A 22,985-nucleotide genomic window follows, 5' to 3' on the forward strand; every position below is an offset into this window, starting at 1 on the left:
TTAAGCCGTAGGCCCCTCCACCTCCTGGAAGCACACCTCTCTGAGCCTTCAGCATGCCTGTCTCTCACTGTGGGCCCCCTCAAGGAGTCCACTCACTCTGGACACCTGGGGCCTCCCCACCCAGAAGGAATAATGGATGCATAAGGATGCATCCCTGATCTCCAGCCTGCAGTGACTCTCAGCCAGCATAAAACAGGAGGGTTTACTGAGCGTCTGAACACAGCATAGGAAACTCTCAGGGCCTTCCTCAGCACAGTTCATCTCTGTCTCTCCTGCATCCTGGTGGCTCTGGCTGCTCTCTCCCCAGTCCAGAAGCCCCCTCCTTCCAGCCGACCATCCTATATCATCTCCCCCAACAGCTCCTCCCCTATCCTTTGTCTTCGGTCCCAGACAAACAGGTTGCCTGGGCCTCCTCTCTTCTGACCTTTGTTCCCCACTGGCTGGAACCAGTGGAGTCAGGCACTGGGGTCCTCTCTCCTTAGCCCTTTGTCCTCCCACTGGCCAGAACTGGCTGACTGCCAAGCTGGAGTGGTCCTCCTGGTCACCAGTCGCTAGGATCTCCCATCTCCAGGCAGTTGTATGAGGTCTCAACTGCTAGGCAAGGTCACACCTGGTCCTCTGTAACAACAACCCCCCCTCTCCCACCACTTTGTTAAGCACACAGGGAAACTGAGACCCACACAGTATTCATGCAAAACTCTTAAGAAAATCCCCCACTTCATCACACAGATGTGGTGTGTGTGATTGTGTGTCCCTGATGCTCCATGCTGGAGGGACTGAGACCTGCTCTCTCTCTCTCTCTCTCTCTCTGTGTGCACGCGTGCACCAACTGCAGTGTTATTATTGTTTATTAATTGTATTGTGGTGTCACCCCATCGGGCCAGGTTGCACACGCACATGATGGAAAGACAGCCCCTGCCCCGAAGGGGTCACCACCCAAGTCTATGATGCAACAGCCAACCCGGGGGGCTGGGACAGGCAGTGCAAGATGATAGTGAAAAGATGGTGATCAGTCTGATACAGGCAGCTGTCACAACACAGAAGGCACTTGGCTGTTCCCATGGCTCTGCAGGGAGTTGAGGGGGAGGATGGCAGGGTGGAGGGGTAGGAGCGTGAGCTGTGGTGCTGTGGGTTCTGTCTGTGGTCTGCGGACAGAGAGAAGCTACTGTTAGGGCCGCATCCTGCAATTATTTTAATCCTCCTCCTTGGTGGGGGTTTAAGGCCATGTGTTTGTACAGCGCCTGGCACAGGCAAGTCATGGGTTATGAAAGGAAACCCAGGATGCTGCCACAATATATGAAGACTACATTAATTATTATAATGATGAGTGGGAGTCTCGTTCCCAGAGGGGGCCCGGTCACGGAGTGTGGGGGAGTCAGGGCCCTGCACCCACCACTTCCTGGCTTACTTCTCAGCCAGCTAATAAAACAGAAGGTTTATTAGATGATAGGAACACAGTCAAAACAGAGCTTGTAGGTACAGAAAACAGGCCCCCTCAGTCAGGTCCATCTTCGGGGGTAGGGAGGCCAGACCCAAGTTCTGGGCCTCCCCCTGTCTCCCCAGCCAGCTCCAAACTGAAACTCCCTCCAGCAGTCTCACGCCCCGGCTCCTCCTCCAGCCTTTGTCCAGTTTCCTGGGCAGAAGGTATCACCTGGCCCCAACCCCCTCCTGAACTCAGGTTACGAAGGGCCAGCCTTTACGGGCTGGCCCTCCAGTATCATCCCTCAGTGAAGTCACACCCTTATCTCCCATCACCATCTAGTATTAATGCAGACGGTAAACTAATAAAAATCTTGTGCAACATTATCAGGATAATACTCCCTATGCTGCCACAGGCCCCTCCTCAGGGAGGGGGACCACACATGGGTGGGATTCAACTCCCAGGCCACCCATAGGGAGACCTGGGGGAAGGATGGAATGAGATCTACAGCAGCAGCCAGTTGAGGCTCCTCCCTCCCCCTCCAATGAAGTCCCGCCCACCATGAGTTAAGCTCCACCCCATGGGCTAAACCCCTCCCTCCAATGAGGCCCCACCTCTGAGTGGTCCTGCCCCAACTAAGCCCCTCCCTCTTTGGGAGGTAAGCCCCGCCCTCTAATGTGGCCCCTCCCTTTGTGTGTTTTAAGCCCCTCACTCCAATGAGGCTCCACCTCTGAGTGGCCCATGCCCTGCCCCAAATGAGCCCCTCCCCCTTTGGGAGGTAAGACTGCCTGCCGATGTGGCCCCGCCCACTGAGCCAGTTAAGCCCCTCCCATCAATATGTCCCCTCCCCTATTATGGCTAATCTTCCCCCCTGCATGGATTAAATCCCTCCTCCTAGCTGAGGCGCCTTGCGGTGACCACTGTCTCTAATGCGCATGCGTACAAGCCCGCACTTTCCTCCCCTTTTCCGCCTGGGAGGTGTCAGTGCGGACGCGCAAATCTTTTGGACGCCCAGCTTCCTCCGTGCGCATGCGCTATCTGGTCGCCGGACGGTCACCTTCCCGGCGCGAGGAAGAACCGCTCTCCTGCCCCGGCGCGTGCGTAGTGCGGAGAGACCGCTGCGTGGGCGGGGCGGCGCGTGCGCATGGCGCCTTTCCGGACGCTCGGGCTTTTCTGTGCGCCTGTGCGCCGCGCCCGTTGGTGGCGGCGGCGCGTGCGCAGTGGTCTCGCCGGCTGAGCGGAGCGAGGGAGCAGCCGGGGCCGCCCCGCGTGTCCGCCATGTACCAGCGGAGCCGAGCCGTGGCCGGGCGCCTGGGCCCCGCCGCCCGCTGCTGGGGGCCGGGCTGCCGCTGGGGCGGGGCCCGGTGGGGACAGGGCGAGTCCCCGCGCTGCGGCTACCGGGCGCGGCAGCAAGTGAGTGACGGACGGGACGGGGCCAAAGGCGGGGGGCGGGGCCAAAGGCGGGGGGCGGGGCTAGGGACGGCCTGAGGTCAGGGGGCGGGGCTGCGATGCTGGGGTGAGGAGGGGGCGCAGGGCAGGGCTGGGGCGGCCTAGGCTGGGGCGACGGAGGGTACATGGGCTGGGGGCTGGGTCTATATAGGACGCATTGGCTGGGCGCTGTGTCTGTGGAGGATGATTGGGCGGAGGGGTGCGTGGGCTGTGGGATACAGGATGCATAACTGGGAACTGGGAGTGCATAGGCTGGGGAGTGCAGGGGAGAGCAGAGTGCAGAAGTTGGGGGCTGGGGGGGGGTGCAGAAGTTGGGGGCTGGGGGTTTGGAGGATGCTTGGTCTGTGGGGCTGTAGGGGACTGGGGGGTTGCGTGGGCTTGGAGAGGTGGAGGGTCTGGGGTTTGTGCGTGGGCTGAGGGATGCAGAGGTTGAGGACTGCAGAGTGCAGAAGCTGGGACCTGGGTGGGGGGCAGGGTGCAGAGGCTGAGGTTAGTCATTGCATGTGGTGAGGGATGCAGAATGCATGGTTGGGGCCTGGGGGTGCAGAGAACTGCAGACTTTAGGGGATGCAGGGCTGTGGTGGGTGCAGGGGCTGGGACTGTAGGGTGATGTGGAGGGGCATAAGACCTGGGGGTTGGGGTGGGGGCCAGAGGAGTGGAGGGGCAGTGGTGGTGACTTTGAGTGTTGAGGATACAAGGGTAAGGTCTGTGGTTTGGCTGGGAATGTGGGAAGCAGGGTTGTGAAATCCATTCCTCTCTAGATTAGAGCTAGAGCTCTAGAGAGAGCTAAAGGTATAAATGTTTTCACTCTTTCCTCCCTGGTTATGTGTTGGCCCCACCCCAGGATTTTGGGGAGGGTTTGGGGGTGCATGTGAGATTGTTCAGTAGGGGATCACACTGGAAGAGAGGGAGATTGTCTATCTTGGGGGTAGGGAAAGGGGATGTGGAGCCTTTTCCCTCTTGGAAGCGCTGGCTCCAATCTGCCCCCAGGTCAGGGGCACTGGGAGATGGGGTCCTTACAAGGGAAAGGTCCCAACAGAATCTCTGAGTGGTGTCAGTCCCTCTAATCCCTTCTCCCTTCCAGGACCTGGTCTCCTGCTGTGAGAAGGCCCCCCAGGCGCTGGGCCCACCCATGGCCCTGAAGTTCCACTTGACACTGGTGGAGCAGCAGGTGGAAGCTGCCAGGACTTTGCTGTTGCCCCCGCCAGGGGCCGACCTGGTGGGTGGTACTTTCCCGAGTGCATCGGAGCAGAAGCTGAGCCTGCACGAGCTGCTGCAGGGTCTGGAGCAGGGGCTCCCCTGCCGGCCTGCTGCCCTCTCCCCTCTGGAGGGCATGGAGGCCTCTGTCACCACAGTGGATGGGCAGCGGGAGGACGATATCACTGTGCAGGAGGGCGCTGGCTTGGACAGCTCCTCCCTGGACTCTCTGTACAGCCTGTTTTACGGCAAGCCCTGCTGGATGCCCTGCCAGGCCCTCGCCCCCTTCCAGGCCACTGCTGGCACAGCCAACAATGCCACCTCTGGCTCACCTGGGAACCATGACCCCAGCATGGAGGAGCACCTGGCTGTCATGTATGAGAAGCTGCAGCATGAGGTACGCCACGGCCCGGATGCCTGTCCCCTGCCTTTCCGGTGGGTGGGCTGCCTGGATCCTCCACCCCTCATTCCCTGTTCTCCCCTGCCTGCGTGCCTGGCTTCTCCGTCCCTCGTTTCCCCTGCCTGCTGCCCGGATGCCTGGGTTTTCTTCCCATCTCTGCTGGACACTTTTCCTGCTAGCATTTGCCAGCCCCAGGCCTGTAGGGCGGCTCCTATTTCTGTTCCTCCTTACACAGCTGAACCTTCCAGCCATCTGGGCTCTCCATAGCAGCACCATGTGACCTGCCGGCTGCTTTGAGGGGTCACACAGCTGCAAGGGTCCTCTGAGCTCAGCCTGAATGAGGAACTGGCAGGAGCCTTGCACTCCAGGCTAGGGAGACCCCTTCCCTCCTGGGGGCAAAGGGAATCCATTGTTGGGGCAGAGAGGGCATTCCTGGCAGGGTAACCCCTCCCCATGCAGCACCCCCTGCCAATCTGCTTCAGCCCTGCACTTCAACATGTGCCCTTTAGGGGGCAGAGGAGAGCGCACATCAGTCCCTGGCCTGTCTGCTGAGGCTGCTAGAGGGGGTCGGCTAGGGCGGCTTTCCTATACACAGGCCCCATGTGCCACTGTGGGATCTTAACTCTGTCAGAGCAGCCCCTGAACCAGCCAGTAGGGGGCATCTTGCCAGGGTAGGAGTATGGCATGATCACTTGTATTACAGTAACACCTAGAAGGCCCACCCGATCAAAGGGAGGATTATTCTCCCCATGGTCCGGGGAACCGATGCCCAGAGATTCGTGTCTTGCCCAACAGCACAATGAGTCGGTGGTTGAGCTGGGACTCAAACCTGGCTCTCCTGGCTCCCCGCCTGGTGCCTTCCCGTGGCCCACCTTCACTCTCCCCCTTGTCCTCCCGCAGCTGCCGCATTTCTTCCTGAAGGTACCTGACTACGGGATCTACTCCCAGGACGTGGAGTTTGTCAACGAGATCCTGCACTTGAGAACTCGGTCAGTGCCAAGTTGGGGGTGGGCAGTGGACCAAGCCTCTCGTCTTGGGGGTTGGGTGGCAGGTGGGATCAGCCCATTTTTTCCCATGGGGGGGAAATGGAGGTTAGAGGCTGTGCTACCACCCTTGCCGTGGGGGAGTGGTGGGACCGTCCCACTTTCCCTTGGGAGGGAGGATTGACTCAGTTCCTCCCACGGAGGAAGGATGTTGGGGTGGCAGGGAGACGAGACTATGGCCCTCTGAGAAGGGTTAGGCCTGTCCCACTCTCGTCCTGGGGGCGGGTGGGACCGGCCCATTCTTCCCACGGGCTGGGAGGGCTTGGACTGGCCCATGCTTCACTTGGCCCAGGGGTGGGTGCCACATTGGGATCCCCTCAATCCGGAGGCCCCAGCCTTAGCCTGACGGCCCTCCCCCTCCCCCCCCACCAGGGGCCGAGCCATGTACCAGCTGGCACTGACCCTGTGCCGCCTCGTGGCCTGGAACTACTTTGCCAACATGCGGCTGGAGGTCCTGAAGCTGACGCAGCACCCTGAGAACTGGAGCATCCAGGCCCGCTGGCGCATCACGGGGCTCCCCTTCCACGTCCTCATGCTGCGCTTCTACAAGAGGGACAAGAGAGAGCTGTACAGGTGAGAGCCCGGCTTGGGACTCTGCCCCCAGCCTCCCTCAGTGGGTGTGGTGGGCATGGCTTGGCTGGGGGGGCTGTTGTACAGTGCGCCCTGCTCCCCTCTCAGTTCTCATGAGCTGTGCAGCCACTCCTGGGAACTGCCCTTTCTCCTTCCCTGCTGGGCTTTGCAGGGCCATGACCTCCCTGAGCCAGGGCTAGGGCCTGTTTAACCTCAGCACAAAGCAATGCCCCTGCTGACCTCAGAGATGGGGGAACTTCCCAACCCCAAGGACTGCTCCCCTGGCTAATGGGGTCTTCCCCGGCTGCTCCCAGTGTGTGTGGGGTATTCTCTCTGCCTCCCAGAGCCACTGCCTCTGAGCTGCTTGAAGCCCTAGGATTTGGTATTCCCGTGGACTAAGTCCCAGCATCCTCTCCTCTCCCCCCCCCCCCCCCGCCATGGCCCATAGAGCAGAGGTTCTCAAACCGGAGGGCAGGCCCTTTTGGGGGGGGAGTTATAGGTGGGGGAAAAGGCCTTACTGCACATGTTTTATCCACAGCAGTGAGTAACTAGCAAAGCTGATTCAGTGGTTCTCAAGTTGTGGCCCACTTGCGGCCCACATGACATCCTTAGGGCCATAGAGGTAGTACTGGATGCGGCCCACACTGGTAAATAGGTTGAGAACCACTGCTCCAGACATATCAGGCCCTCAGCTGGTGCTGTGCATTGTGACAGATTTCTGTTCAGCTCGCTGCCATCTGTATGTTAACTCGTTTGCTACAAGGTGGCATGCACATTTAATTGTCAGCATGGGCCACAATCGCAGGTTTGCATTTGCTCTTATTACAATGGATCGTTGGCTCATTTGTGCAACAGATACAAAAACCTCAAGTGACAAGGCGTGATCACAAAAGTTTTGAGAATAGCTGCCTTAGAGATGCAGTGCCCCCCATCCAACCAGGCCCAGAACCTCCCCCGTAAGCCTTGCACTAGAGCTGACTGTCCTTTATTCTACTCCACTTCCAGGACCTATGACGCCTATTCCACTTTCTTCTTGGACTCCAGAGGGCTGATCCGCTGTCACCGGATAGACAAGGTGAGTGCCGGGGCAGGTGGCTTTGCTGTCTCTGGGAGCAGAGCCAGGGCACTACTGCGCAGGGTCCTGGCAGATGACCCACAAAAACAGCTGCCCCAGTGTTTAATGCCTGCCCATCTCCCCTCCATGCAGCTGATGCCATCCCAGCCGCCTGTGGCCAAGGTGAAGAAGCTGCTGGTGGCCGCCCTGGTTGGCTTGGGCCTGTTGGAGCACAGACCTTCCCTGCAGCTGCTCTTATCTGCCCTGGCTGGCAAACAGCAGGGGGGTGCCAGCGGGCTACAGGGACAGCTGAGCCAGCCCCAGAGGAAGCCAGGCTCAGCCTGGATGTTGTGACTCTTGTGAGCTGATGTTGCCTCGAGGCACAAAGCCCAGCCCACTGCATGGTCTGTGCCCTGCTCCCTCCTTGCCAAGCACTGTAAAGAACCACTTGTAACTTAAACTGTACATAATAAAGCCCTGTGGAGAGATGGCTGGGCTGGGGCCAGCTGGGGGGGGTGTCTAGGCCTGGAGAGAGCAGGTGCTGTGGAGTCATAGGGAAGCTGTGGGACACCAGCATCTCGGTAGTGAATGGGGGAGCTGGAATTCAACACATAGGGAGGGCTCATGGCTGAGGAAGCACCTGGGGGTGAGAATGGGGCCTGTTTAATCCCAATACAAAGCAATGCTCCCTGCTGACCCCACAGACAAGGCAACTTCCTTGCCCCTAGGGCTACCCCTCCCCTGGTGGGATCTTCCCACATGGGTGGGAGAAAAGGGTTGACTGCTGAGAGCACATGGCAACCCCCTGCTGGGTGCCTCTTACAGTAGCCCCAACACCGCTGTAAACTCCTTGACCCCACTCCCCTCAGGGCCCAGGAGTCCTGATTCCCACCCCCCACTGGAAAATTACAAACAAGCTCAAACCTCTGCAGAGAGCAACCTCCTGGCAACGATAGAGCCTGGGGGGCTGACAACAGCTGCCCTCAGGTGAATTCCAGGGCCATGGGGAGAGAGAACCCACCAGTGGGGCAATGAGGCAGCAGGAAACTCACAGGCAAGCATAGGGCTCAGCTGTCACTTGTGACGGGCAGCCTGGGTAGGGTGTCCATTAAAAGCTGGAAGTCCTCTTGCCTTAAACTTACACCGCACCAGGGAGCCAGGTGGTCTCCCAAGGGTGGCCCAGCTCTGAGCGTGAGGAGGGGAGACGACCATGTCTGGCTTAATTAAAAAATCACTTTGTTTCTGCTGCCCTCCTTGGGCAGAAAATGCTATACAGCTGTACAGAGTCCATAGAAAGGGGATAGTTTCCCCCCAAATAACCCAGTCCTGGGGGGCCAGCTTTGGCCTCCAGGGCCTCTAGCCCAGCTCCTCCCGTGTCTTGCCCATTTTCTTGGGCAGCTTCTTAGCAGAGGCATCCTCCAACTCCTTCGCCTTATAGTAATGAGGGGCCACCTCCAGCAGCCATGTGCTGTCAATCTCTATGACCTGCAGGAGGGAGACAAGGGGTCAGCAAGTGCCCCCTTTGGTGCAGCGCCCCCTAGTGGACGAGGGTACAACCAGAGGGAGCTGGGCAGTAGTCCAAAATGCCAGGACTAGCCCTTTAAATAAATCTGAGACTTCATTAGCGTAAAAGAGGTGGAGCTTTTAGCCCAACTCTGCCCTCAGCAGGAAGTGGAAGGGGCTAACACTGATCAGAGGTCCCACAGCAGGGGCTACCCCTCTTCAGTGTGTCCCCTCCCCAGAGGACAGAACAGGAAGGGGACCCTCTGGTGGCTGGAGGGTAGGGTGCAGCAATACTAAGTATAGGGCTGGCTTCCCCAGCCATCCTGTATGGCCCCAGCTGGAGTAAGCTCTACCCAAGCCCTGCTGCCCATGGTCTCTCCTTGGCACCATCGTACCAGGGCTATAAGCCCCTCCCCTCTAGGCCCAGGCTGGGGAAGCATCCCACAATGTTTTGGGCTACCCCACTCCAGGCTCCTGCCCCGGAGACGGGAGGCCCAGCATGTCCCACTGCGGCCAGCAGGTGTACCTGTCTCATGAACTCTTTGGTGGTGAAGACCAGTTCGTGGTAGATGAGCCAGCGGGGCTGCTCCTCGAAGAGGCAGCTGTTGGGGTGGACAAAGACAGTCTGCTGGTGCTTGACCGTCTTGTAGCCGGTGCGGGTCAGGCGGGCCGTGTGGTAGAAGAAGCCAGCGGTGATGGCCTGGGAAGGAGAGCAGGGAGGGTCAGCGAGGGTCAGGGAAGGTGAAGGTGGGGCAGGGAAGGTGAGGGTGGGGGCTACCTTGCGGATGGGAACATAGTCTCCCTCGCTGGAGGTGAGGTCCACCTCGATGCGCTCCATCAGCCCCTCCAGCTGCTCCCGCACGTCCCGCGCCCGCCTCATGGAGCGGAACTGGATGAAGTTCTCGTAGCACCACTGCATGGAGAAAGCGCTCTCCACCCACTGGGGGTGGGGTGGGGGTCAGAGGCAGCTGTGAGCCTGGGCTCCCTGCAGGGTGTACCCCGCTGGCTAGGGCAGCTCAGAGACCCTGTACCGTAACCCAGGACAGGGACTGGATTGGAACCAGTGCCCCCACAGGGAGAGGGGGCCCATATCACATTCCCCTCCAGGCTGGGGCTGGATTGGAGCCAGCACACCCAGTGAATGGGTAGAGGAGGAGAAGGCCCTGTGTCGCATTCCCTACCCCTGTGCCAGCCAGTCCCCTGGACCACGAGGGGAGCCAGTGCCCCCTACGGGGGAGGGGGGAAGACCCATCTCCCATTCCCCATCCCCGGGCCAGCCAGTCTCCCACCCTGGGGCTGGATCGGAGTTGGTACCACCTAGGGGGAAAAGGGTCTGTCCCCCAGTCCCTCGTGTTCATTCCCTGCCCCCTCACCTGGGTGTAGACGTTAAGCAACACCAGGTGGTCCCCGCCGGGCAGGAAGAAGTTCATGCGGGCGTTGTCAGCATGCACCACCTTGTCCTTGGGCCGGTAGAAGATGGAGTTGTTGACAGACAGCATGGCCGCGATGGAGAGGATCTGCTCTGAGCACTTGTACCTACAGAGCCCCGTGGGGGAGGCAGCGTTAGAGAGCAGGGTGGCCCTACCCCCAGAGAGCTGACTAGAATGGGGCTTGGGAAACGTGGCCCTTCAGGGTCCTAAGGCAGCTGGTGAGCCCGGGGCGGGTTGCGGCCCAGCACCTGAGCCTGGGTTGAGGTGAGTGAGGAGCTGGGGATGGGGGACACTAGAGATTTTGGAGAAGAGGAAAGGGGGACTCACTGCTCCGAGGCCAGGATCATCTTGGACAGCATGGGGTCCACAGGCAGCTCTGCCATCTTCCGGCCCAGCTGGGAGAGAGACGGCCATTAGAGACTGGTTCCCCCACCCGCTGTCCCATCTGCTGGCCACCCTGGATCAGACCCAGGGACCCATCTAGCTCTGCCTTTCTCTCCCCAAGACAGCCAAGACGTCCCCATGCTGCAGCTCACTGGTCAGCATTATCCCAGAGGGACGGGTGTGTGTGATTATTCCTTCCTGACCCCCAGGCATGAGGCTCAGATCCTGCCCTGGAGCATGGGGGTGTCCTAGGTCCCAACATGCAAAGGTGCCCCAGCTGTGGGAGGATCCCCCCACCCCCCTTACCTTGGTGAGCTCCCCGAGGTGGTTGAGCGCGCCCAGGGCATACAGCTGCTCCAGAGCCAGCACCAGGGTCTCATGGGGTGGTGGGTCCATGAAGTCAAAGTGGATGAGGTCATTGATGCCTGTGGGGGGAGAGGGGGCAGGCAGGTGGGCTGGATTTAAATCAGCAAGCAGGAAACCTCAATTGAAATCACCGCTCTGCCTCTTGTTTTGCATTGGTACTTTGTAGTTATTTGCCTAAAGCCAGGCTGATCCTCACTGGTTGAGAACTGTTAGAACATGCCGGTTTGCATCCCCAGCTGGCCCTCACAGTAAGGGGGCGCTTCTTTTTGCAAGCCAGGACACACTAGATTGATACACCTTTATCTAAGCAATTAGAAGCTTCACTTCCATTAGGATTCTTCATTTTTACATTATTTATGATGTTAGAAAATGGCAAAGGACGCATCTCCAGTTGATGAACTGTTTACCTGTGATGTGTGTCAAGCAGCATTTTGGGATGGAAATTGGAATTGAATTTTGGTATAAAAACCAGCATTGTAAAGCTGTCTGAAATGTGCTGGAGCCGTAAGAAATAAATGTTTATTTAAATGTTATTTGCACTTAGAACTAACCGATTTGTTAACTAAAAGGAAGTACTGTGTTAGTGAATTGAACTGATTGTTTCCGGTGCCCGTAGGCGTCACGACTTTAGAACTAATAGATCTCATCCTCACACACCTGGATTTTAATCCATGGATGGGAAGAGGAAACCACCACCTCACCCAGAGGCCACCAAACTGTGGGGCATGCCCCGCGAGGGGGATGTGAAGGAACATTGGCCGGGTGCAGCGGGGCCCAGGCCAGCCCCCACAGGGCATAGGGAGGGAGCTTCACCCAGCCCCTCCCCTCCCCCAGCTCTTCTCTGGTCCCACCCCCAGCTGGGTCTCTGGCCTCATTCCTAGCCTCAGCACAGCTCTGCTCCTGGCACCGGGCCGGGCTGCCAGCTCCCACTGCAGCCCGGCTACGGCTCGGCTCCGCTCCTGCCCCCAACCTCAGCCTTGGCCCATCTGCAGACCCACCCCAAGTGCAGCCCCAGCCCCCTTTTCCCTGTCCGCGTCCCAGCTCCTTGGGGGATTGGGGGGCGCACGACCCGCAAAAGTTTGGGTCCGCTGACCTAAATATTTAACTCGGAACGGCCTAGTCATTAGACTGAATCCCATGAACAAGGTGAAATGACGACAATATTCTCTCTGCCCCTGCAAAAGATGCTAGAGCCGGCTTAGCACGTCAGCGCTCTCAGGTGCTCAGCCAGAGACGGCCACGAATGCAGCGGTGTAACTGCTTTTAAAAATTCAGCCAGTGCGCGCTGCTTGGCTGTTAACATAATTTACGCTCAGCAAAGCAGCGGATGAGATGAAGCTGAGGCCTTAACCCAGGCTGTCAACCCTGCAGATTTAATGTTAAATAGGTGGTTTCTGAAAATCAACCAGCATTTCATTTAAATGAAATGGAACAGATTCAAACAAAAACAAACATGATTTTTATCCTTCTTGGGGCAAGCTCCACCCCTCTGGGACCTACTCACCCCTAGCAGGCCCCATCTCCCTGGGACCTTCCCCCCCCCCAACAGGTCCTCTCCTCACCCAGACTCTTAAGCAGCAGCACCACGTTGCCCAGGTTGGTCCTCTGGATCTCAGGCACCGTGGTCTCCTCCATCTCGTTCTTGTAGGCCCAGGCAGTGTAGAGGCGGAAGCATTTCCCGGCAGCCACGCGCCCGGCCCGCCCAGCTCGCTGGTTGGCGGAGGCCTGGGGAGGGGGAGACAGGTGTGAGATGAGAGCATGTGCGGGAAGATACAGGACCCTCTGACCCCATGTGAAACCCTGTAACCTGGGGCTCAGCCAGGCCCTATCATCATAACATGGGAAATGGGGAGGAGAGAGGGATGGCCTGTATCTGGAGCAGGTGTTGGGGCTGTGGAGAAGTCCCCATACCCGGGAGCAGGGCGTGACAATCAGGGACTCCAGGCTGGGGTTGGCGCTGTACCCCGAGGGGTGCGGTTAGCAGGACAGGGGGGTCCCATACCCAGGAGCAGGGCGTGACGATCAGGGACTCCAGGCTGGGGCGGGCACTGTACCCCGAGGGGGGCGGTTAGCGGGGCGGGGGGGTCCCATACCCGGGAGCAGGGCGTGACGATCAGGGACTCCATGCCGGTGCGGGCATTGTAGCTCTTCTGTTTGCAGAACCCTGGGTCGATGACGTAGATGATCCCGTCAATAGTCAGCGAGGTCTCTGCGATGTTAGTTGCCACGACGACCTTTGAGGGGTGGGGAGACACCTCATCAGCTGGGGCGGGTGGGAGAAGGGGTCAGGCAGGCCAGGCCTACAGGAGACACCCTAGGGTCCCCCCTTGCAGCAGGCTGGGCCCCTGGGCCTGTCAGTCAGTCACAGCGGCTGAGCAGCGATTGTGGGGGAGGAGCGTATGCACCCAAGCACCGCCCCCTCCAGAACTCTTCCTCTTTATTGTCCTGCCCTTTCAAAAACTCCTCCCTAAACTACTAAGCTCCTCCCTTGCTGCCCCAACCCCTGAAGCCACATGTCCAGAGCTGTAAGCCCCACCCACCCAGCCATCTACCCCATGTAGCCATGCCCACGAAGCACTAAGGTGCCACAAGTCCTCCTTTTCTTTTTGCGAATACAGACTAACACGGCTGCTACTCTGAAGCCCCTCCTATAAACCCAGCTACCCTTGAAGTCACGCCCCCAAAGAGCTAAATCTCATCCCCTAAGCAATCTACCCACAAAACCACACCCCCAGGCCTCTAAGCTCCTCCCACAAGCTCATCTGCCCCAAAAGCCATGCTCCCAGACCACTAAATCAGCTACTCCTGAAGCCATGCCCCAGAGCTCACAGCCCCTCCCCATAGGCCACGCCCAAGCCCATCTGTCCCCCTGAAGCCCTGCCCCAGGGGTGTAAGCACCTCCCCTGCATCCCTACACTCCCAAGCCCCAACCCTAGAGCTCCAAGCCCCCCCCCACCTCACCTTCCGGGCCCCGGGCGGGGTGGGCTCGAAGATCTTGGCCTGCATGTCGGAGGGCAGGTTGGCGTAGATGGGCAGCACCAGCAGCTCGGAGATCTTGGACCCCAGACGGCGGCAGCGTTCCTGCAGCATCTCGCAGCAGGCCTCAATCTCCTCCTGCAGGGGGCGGAGCCAAAGTTGGGGGGGGGGGGGGTTCAGACACTGCAGGGGTCAGGTCAGGCCCTGTAGGGGGGCGGGGTGAGGCACTTACCTGGCCAGTGAGGAAGACCAGGATGTCACCGGGGGCCTGGGTGACATGGATCTGCAGCACCGACACCACGCAGGCCTCCAGGTAATCAGCCTCGGGGGCCTAGAGAGGGGTCAGAGCTCAGCTCCCGCCACTTCCTGCCCCACGGCACGACTGGAGCCTCTCTCACCCCACTCCCTCAACATTCGGACACTGCTCCCCAGGCCCCACCCTCCAGCCGGCACCTGGAGCCCTCCTCTCTGGGTCTGATTGGCCCCCTGGCTGCCTGCCTGCCTCATGTATGCCCCACATCCAGATCTCTCCGTACCGCCCCCTGCAGACCATGCTGCCATGCTCCTGACCCACCTCCTCCTGGCCATGCTGCCCCCTCCTAGCCACACCTTCCACCCCCAGCATCCCCTTAACAGTCCCCCCCATGCCTTCCCTTGGGTCACGCCTCCCCTCCTCCCAGCCTCACCTCCAGGGTCCCATTCCCCATCGCCCTCTCCTGGCCACGCCTCCCCGCTAGGTCATGCTTCCCCTCCCCACAGTACTCCCCCCATCCCTCCCGCTCCTGGCCACAATCTTCTCTATTCTTCCCCAGAACCCCTCCACCCACAACGATCCCGCCAAAACACCCCCATCCCTTAGGGCCTTCGCGCGGCCAGCGATCGCGCCATGCTGCCCCCGAGGGGTCCCCCATCCTCCCCCACACCCAGACCTTGGTGTAGAAGATGTCCACGGGGAAACGGCGCCCGGGGATGCGGAAGATGGGCGCGTCGTCGAAGAAGGTGGAGAAGCGCTCGGTGTCCAGGGTGGCGCTGGCGATCAGCACCTTGAGCGCCGGGCGGAACCGTGCGATGTCCTTGATCAGGCCGAACAGGATGTCGGTGTGGAGGGTGCGCTCGTGGGCCTCGTCTATGATGATCACGCTGCGGGAGAAGGAGAGGGGGGTGTGAGTGCGTGAGAAACAGCCCTGCTCCCCGTAGCACAGCGCCCCCCTAGCGCCGCACTGCAGCCAGTACTGACTGCCGGAGGAAAGCGTCCCAGCCCTGCCCCCCCGTCGCCCCCCAGCAAGGCTCACCTGTAGCTGGAGAGGTCGGGCTCGGTCAGGAACTCCCGCAGCAGCATGCCATCCGTCATGTACTTGAGCAGCGTGCGCTCCGACGTGCAGTCCTCAAAGCGGATGCTGTAGCCCACCTGCCAGGCGGGAGGGATTAGCCCGAGCTCCCGCAAAACCACTGGCCAACACCAACGCAGGGTGGCTGGCACCTGTCGGCCAATGAGAGCGCTCCATGGTCCCGCTCGGGGCACTGTTTTACAGTGAGCTTCTTCTGCCGCAGTCAGCTCCAAGGGAGGCCCGGCTTTGACCGCATGGAGAACCGAAGAGAGACAAGGAGACCGCCCGCATCTTGGGGGGGGGGTGTGTGCGCGTGTGGGGCTCCCTGCTGGTCTGGTGTGGGAGGGGTCAGAGGAATGGACTCAGTTAATTGTAGTCGCAAGGAAAGGGACAAGGGCCTTTCCCCTCCATGGGGCATCAGCTCCCAGCTGGTCCAAGGGCACGGGGACTAGCTGGCTCAGGGGAGTGAGAAATGGGACACAGGACCTTTCCCTGATCCAGCCCCAGGGCAAGGGGACTGGCTGGCTGGCCAAGGTTGTGGGGAAAAGGACACGGGGCCTGTCCTCTCTAAGGGGGCTGCCTCCGGCTCAGGCAGGCGGGGAAGGGGATAACGAACCCACCAGTCACATACCTCGTTACCAAGCTTAACTCCCATTTCCTGGGACACTCTGGCCGCGACGCTCATGGCTGCCACTCGTCTGGGTTGAGTGCAGCCAATCTTCATCCCCTTCTCCGTATAACCCTGACAAAGGAAACGAGAAGGTCCAGGGACTGGATGGAAATTCCCCGGGAGCAGCTGCCGCAGCAGAAATGCAGCTGCTTCTGGGGTGGGGCAGACGGATAACAGCCTCACCGTCACGCTGCACAGGGATTGCTCACCTGGTGTGGAGATGCAGCTACCTCTGGGGAAGGGTGCAGCTGGGGTCAGCACTGACTGTGAGGGGAGAACATCCCCTCTGAACCTCCCATCCCCCTCAGTGGCACAGCGCCACCTAGTGCCTCCCCACTGCACTGCAGTCAGCACTGATCATGGGGAAACAGCGCCCCCTACTGAACCTCCCAGCCTGCTCCCTGCAGCACAGCGCCCCCTAGCACTGGGGTTAGCACTAACTAGGAGAGGAGAGCTCCCCCCCACTCCCAGCTCCCATCCTGCCACGCGGTTACCTCCTCGTACAGGTACTGGGGGATCTGTGTGGTCTTTCCGGAGCCCGTCTCCCCCTCGATGATGAGGATCTGGTGCTCGGCGATGGCCGCCAGCAGGTCCTGGCGGTAGGGGTAGACGGGCAGGCTGCGCCGCACCTCCTGCATGGACAGCTTCCGCCGCGCCGCCTCCGACAGCTCCGACTTCTCCTCCTGAGCAAGGGGCCGGGACACCGTCAGCTCAGCCACCCGTCCCTCCACCCGGGCTGGGGGACAGCTGCTGGATCTCCAGATGGGAGACAAACCCATAGAGTTCTCGGTCCTCCCGGTGCCAGAGAGGACCAGGAGACACCCTCTTGGGGGCAGAAGGGAGCTAAGCACCGTGCCATGTTCAGCTCTCAGCCTCCCTTGTTCAGACAGTGGGTGGAGGGAAGGGGTTTGGGATGGGGATGCCTGCCCTGCTGCGGGGCTGGGCTGAGACCTGGTGACTTGTTACATCTAGATGGGAATGATCCTTCTATGCCTCACCCCCCAAACCAGCCAATCCCCCCAGCTGGGGCTGGATTGGAGGGGACTCCCCCTAGATGGGAAGGGCCCCATGTCCCATTCCAAGGCCCCCAGCGTGGGGCTGGATCAGAGCCAGCAATCCCTAGAGGGGAAATGCCCCATGTCCAATTCCCCCCCCCCCCCGAGCCAGCCAGTCCCCTGCCCTAGGGCTGGATCAGAGTTGGCGCCCCCTACAGGGGAAGGCCCAGCCCCCATCTCTCACCTTGCCCTGGGCCGTGCCCTGCATGTGCACAGCACTGACGAAGTGGATCATCTCGTCCTCCTCCAGCACAAACTCGTAGTCCTTGCAGGGGTGGCGCTGGCTGGCGTCACGGGCCCCGAAGCGCAGGGCAGCCGCCCCGATGTGCTCCTCCTCCCAGCGCCGCTGCTCGTCCCGCGGTGTGGCGCGCTCATCTGCCACCGGCTCCTCGTAGCGGTCGGGGATCTTCTGCCGGGGGAGGGGTGGGCGGGAGAGGCAGGGGTTGAGTCATGGCACAGGGGACAACTGCGGGGGCAGGGCCAGGGAGAGCCCATCTCTGGGGAAAATCTGACATCCGTGCGTGGTCTGGGGGTCAGCATTCAAGGGTCACCCCGAGACTGGGGCGGGGCAGGGCAGGAGGGGTCACAGCCCAAGCTGCAGGGGGTCCAGATTTGAGTCCCCACCACAATCCTTCCCCTTGCAACAGCCTGAAACTGGCCCTTCCTTGGGGAACCCCCCCACCAGTTCAGTACAACCAGCCCCAAGGGGGAGATGTTTCCCACCCTAGCATGATGCTGGCCCAGCCAGCCATGCTGCTAAGGCCAACCCTCCCTCCTCCCAACAAGGGGACCACCCCAGAGAATGCCCACAGGGCACGGACCCCTCACCCTGCCAGGTCCTAACCCCCTTCCTTCACCCCCAGGGGACATTCTCAAGTGGGTCGCGCTCCCATGTCCTGCTGCAGGGGCTGCCATGCGCCCGCTATCCCCCTCCTTCCATCTCCCCAGCCTCTGGGCAAGGACACCTGCCCCTCTCCCTCCCTCCGCCGCCATCTTTCTACGGGGCTACCCCCTGCAGATCACATGCCTCACTGGCCCCTATGCAGGGTACTACCAGGAAGACCCCTCTCTGGTAGCATGGCCAACCACCCCCAACCACCAATTCCCCAGCCCCATGGACAGGTACTTTGCTGCTGCTCCCCTCACCCCAAGATGGGCACCTTGTGCTGGCTCCCCCCCCACACTAGGTACCTTGCCACAGCTCCCCCAGAGTGCTCCCCTGCCATGCTCTCCCTCAGAGAGTGCCCCCCGCGTTGGGTACCTTCCCACAGCTCCTCCTCTCTCCCTGCAGTGGGTACCTTGCCGCGGCTTTCCTCAGGCATGTAGTAACGGCTGCTCTTCTCCAGCTTCTCCTGCTCGCCCGCCCGCTTGTAGTCCTTGGCCAGGTCGCGCACCCGGCGTTTGTACTCCAGCTCTCGCCGCTCGGCCGCCGTCAGCTCCAGCTCCGAGAACAGGTGCTCCTCATCCACAATCTCCGCCTCCAGGTCCTCCAGCTTGTCCCGCTCCCGCTTGGCCAGGTACTCCCAGCGCGACTTCTTCCGCAGCTCTGGGATCTGGGGGGGATGGAGAGGGGCTAAGGGCACCAGCTGGGAAGCCAGCACCCCTGGGTTCCAGCCCCAGCTCTGGGAAGGGACTGGGGTCTAATGGGTAAAGCAGGGGGGGGCTGGGAGCCAGGGCTCCTGGGTTCTATCCCCAGCTCTGGGAGAAGATGAGGGTCAAGTGGGTCAGAGCAGGGTGGCTGGGAGCCAGGACTCCCAGGTTCTATCCCCAGCAGGGAGTAAGGGCCTGGGCCAGATGGGCCCTACCGATCTGATCTGGCGGGCGTGGCAAGCTCAGAGGAATGCTGAGCTAGATGGGTCTGTACAGCTCCGATCAGCCAGAAGACGAGACAGAGATACAGTAGGAGAAATACAAAGCCCCTCACCATGGTTTTCTTGTCCTCTTCCGCCATCTTCAGTCGCTTCTGCGCCTCTTCGTAGGCCTGCGCCCAGCATCAGGAGGGGGGAGAGACACTGATCAGGTTGTGTGGACAGTCTTTCCCCTCCCCCACAGCTGGCCCCTCTCTGGAGCAGGCCAGGCTACAGACAGACTCCCTAGCGGAAAGGGCCCAGGAATTTCCAGGAGGGGCTCCCCAGCTTGCTGATAAACTTGGAATCTTCTCCTCCTCCCCACAAATCCCTGCCCTCCGGCTCTGCTCCCTCCAGCGCTTGTGGGGTTCACCATCACCCCTTCAGGGAAGAAATCTAGCGGTCAGAGCACAACACGGGAGAGGCAGGTGGCATCGGGGACTCAGGAAAGGATCCTAGCAATTGGGGGGGGGGGGGGGTGAAATCCTGGGATAGGATCCTGGAAGTGGGTGGGGTGGGTCAGAAGTGGGATCCTAAGACTGTGGCAATGCAGGGGGAGCTTCAGAGCAGAGAGGAATCCCGGCAGCGGGTGGGGACGCATCCTGGCAGAGGGAGGTAGGGGGCTAGAGAGGGATCCCAGTTGTAGGACATATGGGGTGGGCTCAGGAAGGGACCCAGCTGCAGGGGAGGGGTGGGGGACAGATGCTGGCCGCAGAGACAGGCTCTGACCTTCTTGTCCGAACGCTCCAGGATGTTCCTGGTCTTCTCCTTGTCCTTGCGCTTGACCCGTTCGGCAAAGGCGTCGCGCTCCTCCAGGTCCTGCAGACGCTCTCGCTCACTGCGGTCCCATTCATCCTCTGAGTCCTTCCCCTCCAGGGATGGCTCCCTGCATCCGAGGAAGGGTAAGACACCACAGTCAGGGCATTAGCCAGCTCCAGGGCCCCCCAGCGCAGGGGACTGACCCCCCGCACCACCCCCTGGGATCCCCTGTGGAGGCTACACTCACGGCTCCCGCTCTGCTTCGTTCTCCTCCTCCGACGCCTCCTCCTGCTTCCGGCGTAGGTGTTTGCGTCGCTTCTTGTGCTTCCTCTGCTCGGGCCGGCGCTTGGAGCCCGGGGCAGCCCCCCCATCCCCCTCCTCCTCCTCGCTGTCCTCCAGCAGCTGGTACGAGCGGTTCTTCTGCTGCATGGCCAGGGCCTCTCGCTCGGCCACCCGGGCCGGACGCTCCTGGGGGGCCGAACGTGGGATCTGAGAGTGAGAGGAGAGATGGGGATTAGAAACACTGCACAGTCAGAGCACCCTCAACGGCCCTGAGCCCTCTCCATAAGCTCCTCCCTTTAGGGCACAGGTCCCGCCCCTGCAACTAGCTCCTCCCCCTTCACAAAGGCTCTTCCCACTTTCACCCCTTCCCTGCTAATCCTTCCCGTTCCCACATGGTCCCCACTCCAGTAACCCCTCCCTACATCCTCCTCTTCCTCCCTCCACCTCCACGCAGAGGCCTCACTCCTCTGCTCCTGCTCCCTTTGTTCACAGGCCCTTTGCCTGCAGCCCCACTAACCCCACTCCCTCCCCTAGGCAGCCTCCATGTGTCCCTCCTTTCCCCAGTGCCTTTAGCCCCTCGCCTGAGGCCCCCTTCCCGGCCCTTCCCCCTCCAGTTTGGCTCCACCCCCTCAGCCCCACTGGCCCCGCCCCCTCCAAGTTTGGCTCCCCCCCCCATTGTGGACCCTCCCCACTCAGCCCCACTGGCTCCTGCCCTCCAGTTTGGCCCCTGTCGCTCAACCCCTCCCCAAACAGTGTGTCCCCTCCCCCCTCAGCCCCATTAGCCCCGCCCCCTCCATGGTTGTCCCTCCTCCTCGGTCCACCAGCCCCTCCCACTCCGGTTGGACCCGCCCCCTCCTCCCCCCCCAGCCCCGCCCACCTGTTCCCACAGGCGCTGGGCGAAGGCGCGCACGGCCGGCTCGCTCACGCGCAGGGTCTCGGTCTCCTCCAGGCGGTTCAGCAGCTCGTCGGGGCTGCGGCTGCGCCGGGCCAGGCCGAGCAGGAACCCGACCACGTGCCGCTCGCTCAGCCCCAGCAGCGCGTGCAGCTCCCCCGACACCCAGCGCTCCAGCCCCGCCATCCTCCTCCGCCTGCCTACCCAGCCGGGCCGCCGTACCCCCCCCGCCGGCCGCTTCCGGGCCACGTGACCAAACACTTCCGGGGCGAAGGGGCCGATACAGTGCGCCGGCGCCGAGCCGGAATGAGGCACCTGCGCTCCGCCCTTTACCGTAATGACCAATATACGGACGGTTGACAGCTATACCCAAGCCCTGGCGGCTACCGTAATGAACAGAATAGCAACCGCAAGGGAAGAGCTCTGGTCGTAATTACAGGAACATGAGCCTCCCCTTTTGCGGCCGACACCTTACCGTAATGACGGAAATATGAGCCTCTCCTTCTTAGGGCGGGCTCCTTACCGTAATTACAGGAATACCAATTGCTCATTCTCTAGCTGGTTTCGCTACTGTAATTACATGAATAGGAGCCGATGAAGTGAGCTGCAGCTCACGAAAGCTTATTCTTAAATAAATTGGTTAGTCTCTAAGGTGCCACAAGTCCTCCTGTTCTTTGTGCGGATACAGCCTAACACGGCTGCTACTCTGAAACCGGGCTCCCTAGTAATCGCACCACGTGAGATGCACCCCGCCACCTGTCTGTTGACAGTAATTACAGGAGCTTGTGTCCCACCCCCGTTTTCAGCTTGCACTGTCACTGTGGATATACGCACCCCACCCCAGGGTTGGGCATTTTACCGTAATTACCATCATACCAGCTGCGACCATGAGCACAGCCCAATTTGGGTCCTCATAGTAATTTGGTGGGGAGGCACTGCACAGAGAATCCAGGTCTTTACCATAAGTGCAGGTATATGAGTCACAAACCCAAGCTAGGAAGGTACTATAATTAGCAATCTATGATCCACAGGTGCAATTTTGGTCTTCACTGTAATTACTGTAATATAAGCTGCAGCACCAATTCAGGTCTGTACCATAAGTAACAATGTATGGGCTCTAGCATGGATCTGTACCATAATTAACAAAGAACAGATTACATCCAGAATGGGGTTTGCACCAGGGTCCATGCAACAGCACCAAGGGCTTTGAGTCAATCCTCTACCATAATTACTGGTTTATGAGCCTCAGCTCCTATTGGGACCTGTACCATAATTCTGGTGTAGGCTGCACCCTCACCTTGGCTCTTCACTATAACCGCCAGCTCATGAGCCACAACTCCAGTCTATGGTCTGCACCATATAACCTGTACAAGAGCAGCAGCCCTGGTTCTGTTTTCCTTCTTAATTGTTTTATGAGCTGCAGCTGTACTCAGGCCCTCACTGTAATTATACCTACAGACGTGCCACCTCTCATTAAGCTCTTTACCCCAACCAACCACCCTTGCACAAGCCAACATTATTACAATTATGAGCTGCTGCCCTATTTTGGTTCCTTACTATAACTAGATGTGTATCCGCCACATCCATGATTCGGCTCTTTAACATAATTAACTGCGTATGAGTCAGTTTCCTGCTTCCCTCCTTACTGTTACTGCAGTTACAAACCTATGAGCTGGCTCCTCAGCTGATATTGTACTGTATTTACTAGCATATGAATCAACTTCCTGACTAGGCTTTTTACCAGATATACAGACAAATCAGCTTCCTATCTGATTCTTTACCTTATTTCCGGCCATGAGTCAACCCTATTTCTAGGGTTCTGTTAGTCACATTCTTTAGTAGGCACTTTACCATGTTTCCAGGCATACAACCTGTCTCCCTAACTGGCTCCGTACCCTATTTAACAGTGTGTGAGTTGCCTTCCAAAGTAGGATCTTCACAGTTTTTACAGACCTGGCTCATATCTGTATTTCCAGGCGTATGAGTTAATTTCCCACCTGTTGTTTCATTGTCTCCAGCTTAACCCCGGCGGCCAGCGAACATTCATTCTCACCATAGGCCCGTCTCGGTGCTGTTCTTTGATGGGTCGCTGTAGAGAGGGTGGAAGGGTTGACTGGCCTTGGAGGATTTGATCTTTGCAACACTAGCAGGGATTTCAGCCCTGGGGCTGCAGCACTGCAGTGCAGAGCTCTGACAGCTGGGAGTCAGGGAGACATGGAATGGGAGGCAGAGCAACACCCACATCCCTGGGGGTGTGGGGGATACATCGTCTTCCATAGTTCAGAGCTCTGACCGCTGAGGGTGAGCAGGCAAGACAAGAGCGGGGGCTCCTGCATCCTCAATGCCTCACCACTAGGGGG

At 59.8% G+C, this 22,985-nt stretch overlaps 2 protein-coding genes across 2 annotated transcripts; one reads left to right on the plus strand and one right to left on the minus strand.

Moving 5' to 3' along the window:
- The first annotated feature begins 2,210 nt into the window (after positions 1–2,210).
- On the plus strand, positions 2,211–7,621 carry LOC311531215 (uncharacterized protein C6orf136 homolog). The gene is given in 7 exon segments (XM_084648420.1): positions 2,211–2,833; positions 3,954–4,463; positions 5,367–5,455; positions 5,882–6,082; positions 7,085–7,154; positions 7,287–7,415; positions 7,417–7,621. Coding segments are annotated over 7 exon segments (1,413 nt in total). The 5' UTR covers positions 2,211–2,449; the 3' UTR covers positions 7,447–7,621.
- Positions 7,622–8,352: 731 nt separating this feature from the next.
- DHX16 (DEAH-box helicase 16) lies at positions 8,353–21,186 on the minus strand. The gene is made up of 20 exons (XM_084648419.1): positions 20,611–21,186; positions 19,699–19,940; positions 19,422–19,578; positions 18,770–18,826; positions 18,144–18,398; positions 17,030–17,254; positions 16,285–16,473; positions 15,752–15,862; positions 15,085–15,200; positions 14,722–14,932; positions 14,025–14,123; positions 13,778–13,930; positions 12,910–13,050; positions 12,379–12,541; positions 10,757–10,875; positions 10,394–10,461; positions 10,010–10,172; positions 9,415–9,576; positions 9,163–9,336; positions 8,353–8,618 (listed from the first exon to the last, which is right to left on the minus strand). The coding sequence occupies exons 1-20, from the start codon at positions 20,809–20,811 to the stop codon at positions 8,490–8,492; spliced, it is 3,135 nt and encodes a 1,044-aa protein (XP_084504545.1). The 5' UTR covers positions 20,812–21,186; the 3' UTR covers positions 8,353–8,489.
- Positions 21,187–22,985: the final 1,799 nt, after the last annotated feature.

Source organism: Lepidochelys olivacea, assembly GCF_965140295.1.
Source record: "Lepidochelys olivacea isolate rLepOli2 genome assembly, chromosome: 14".
NCBI classification, from domain to species: Eukaryota; Metazoa; Chordata; order Testudines; family Cheloniidae; genus Lepidochelys; species Lepidochelys olivacea.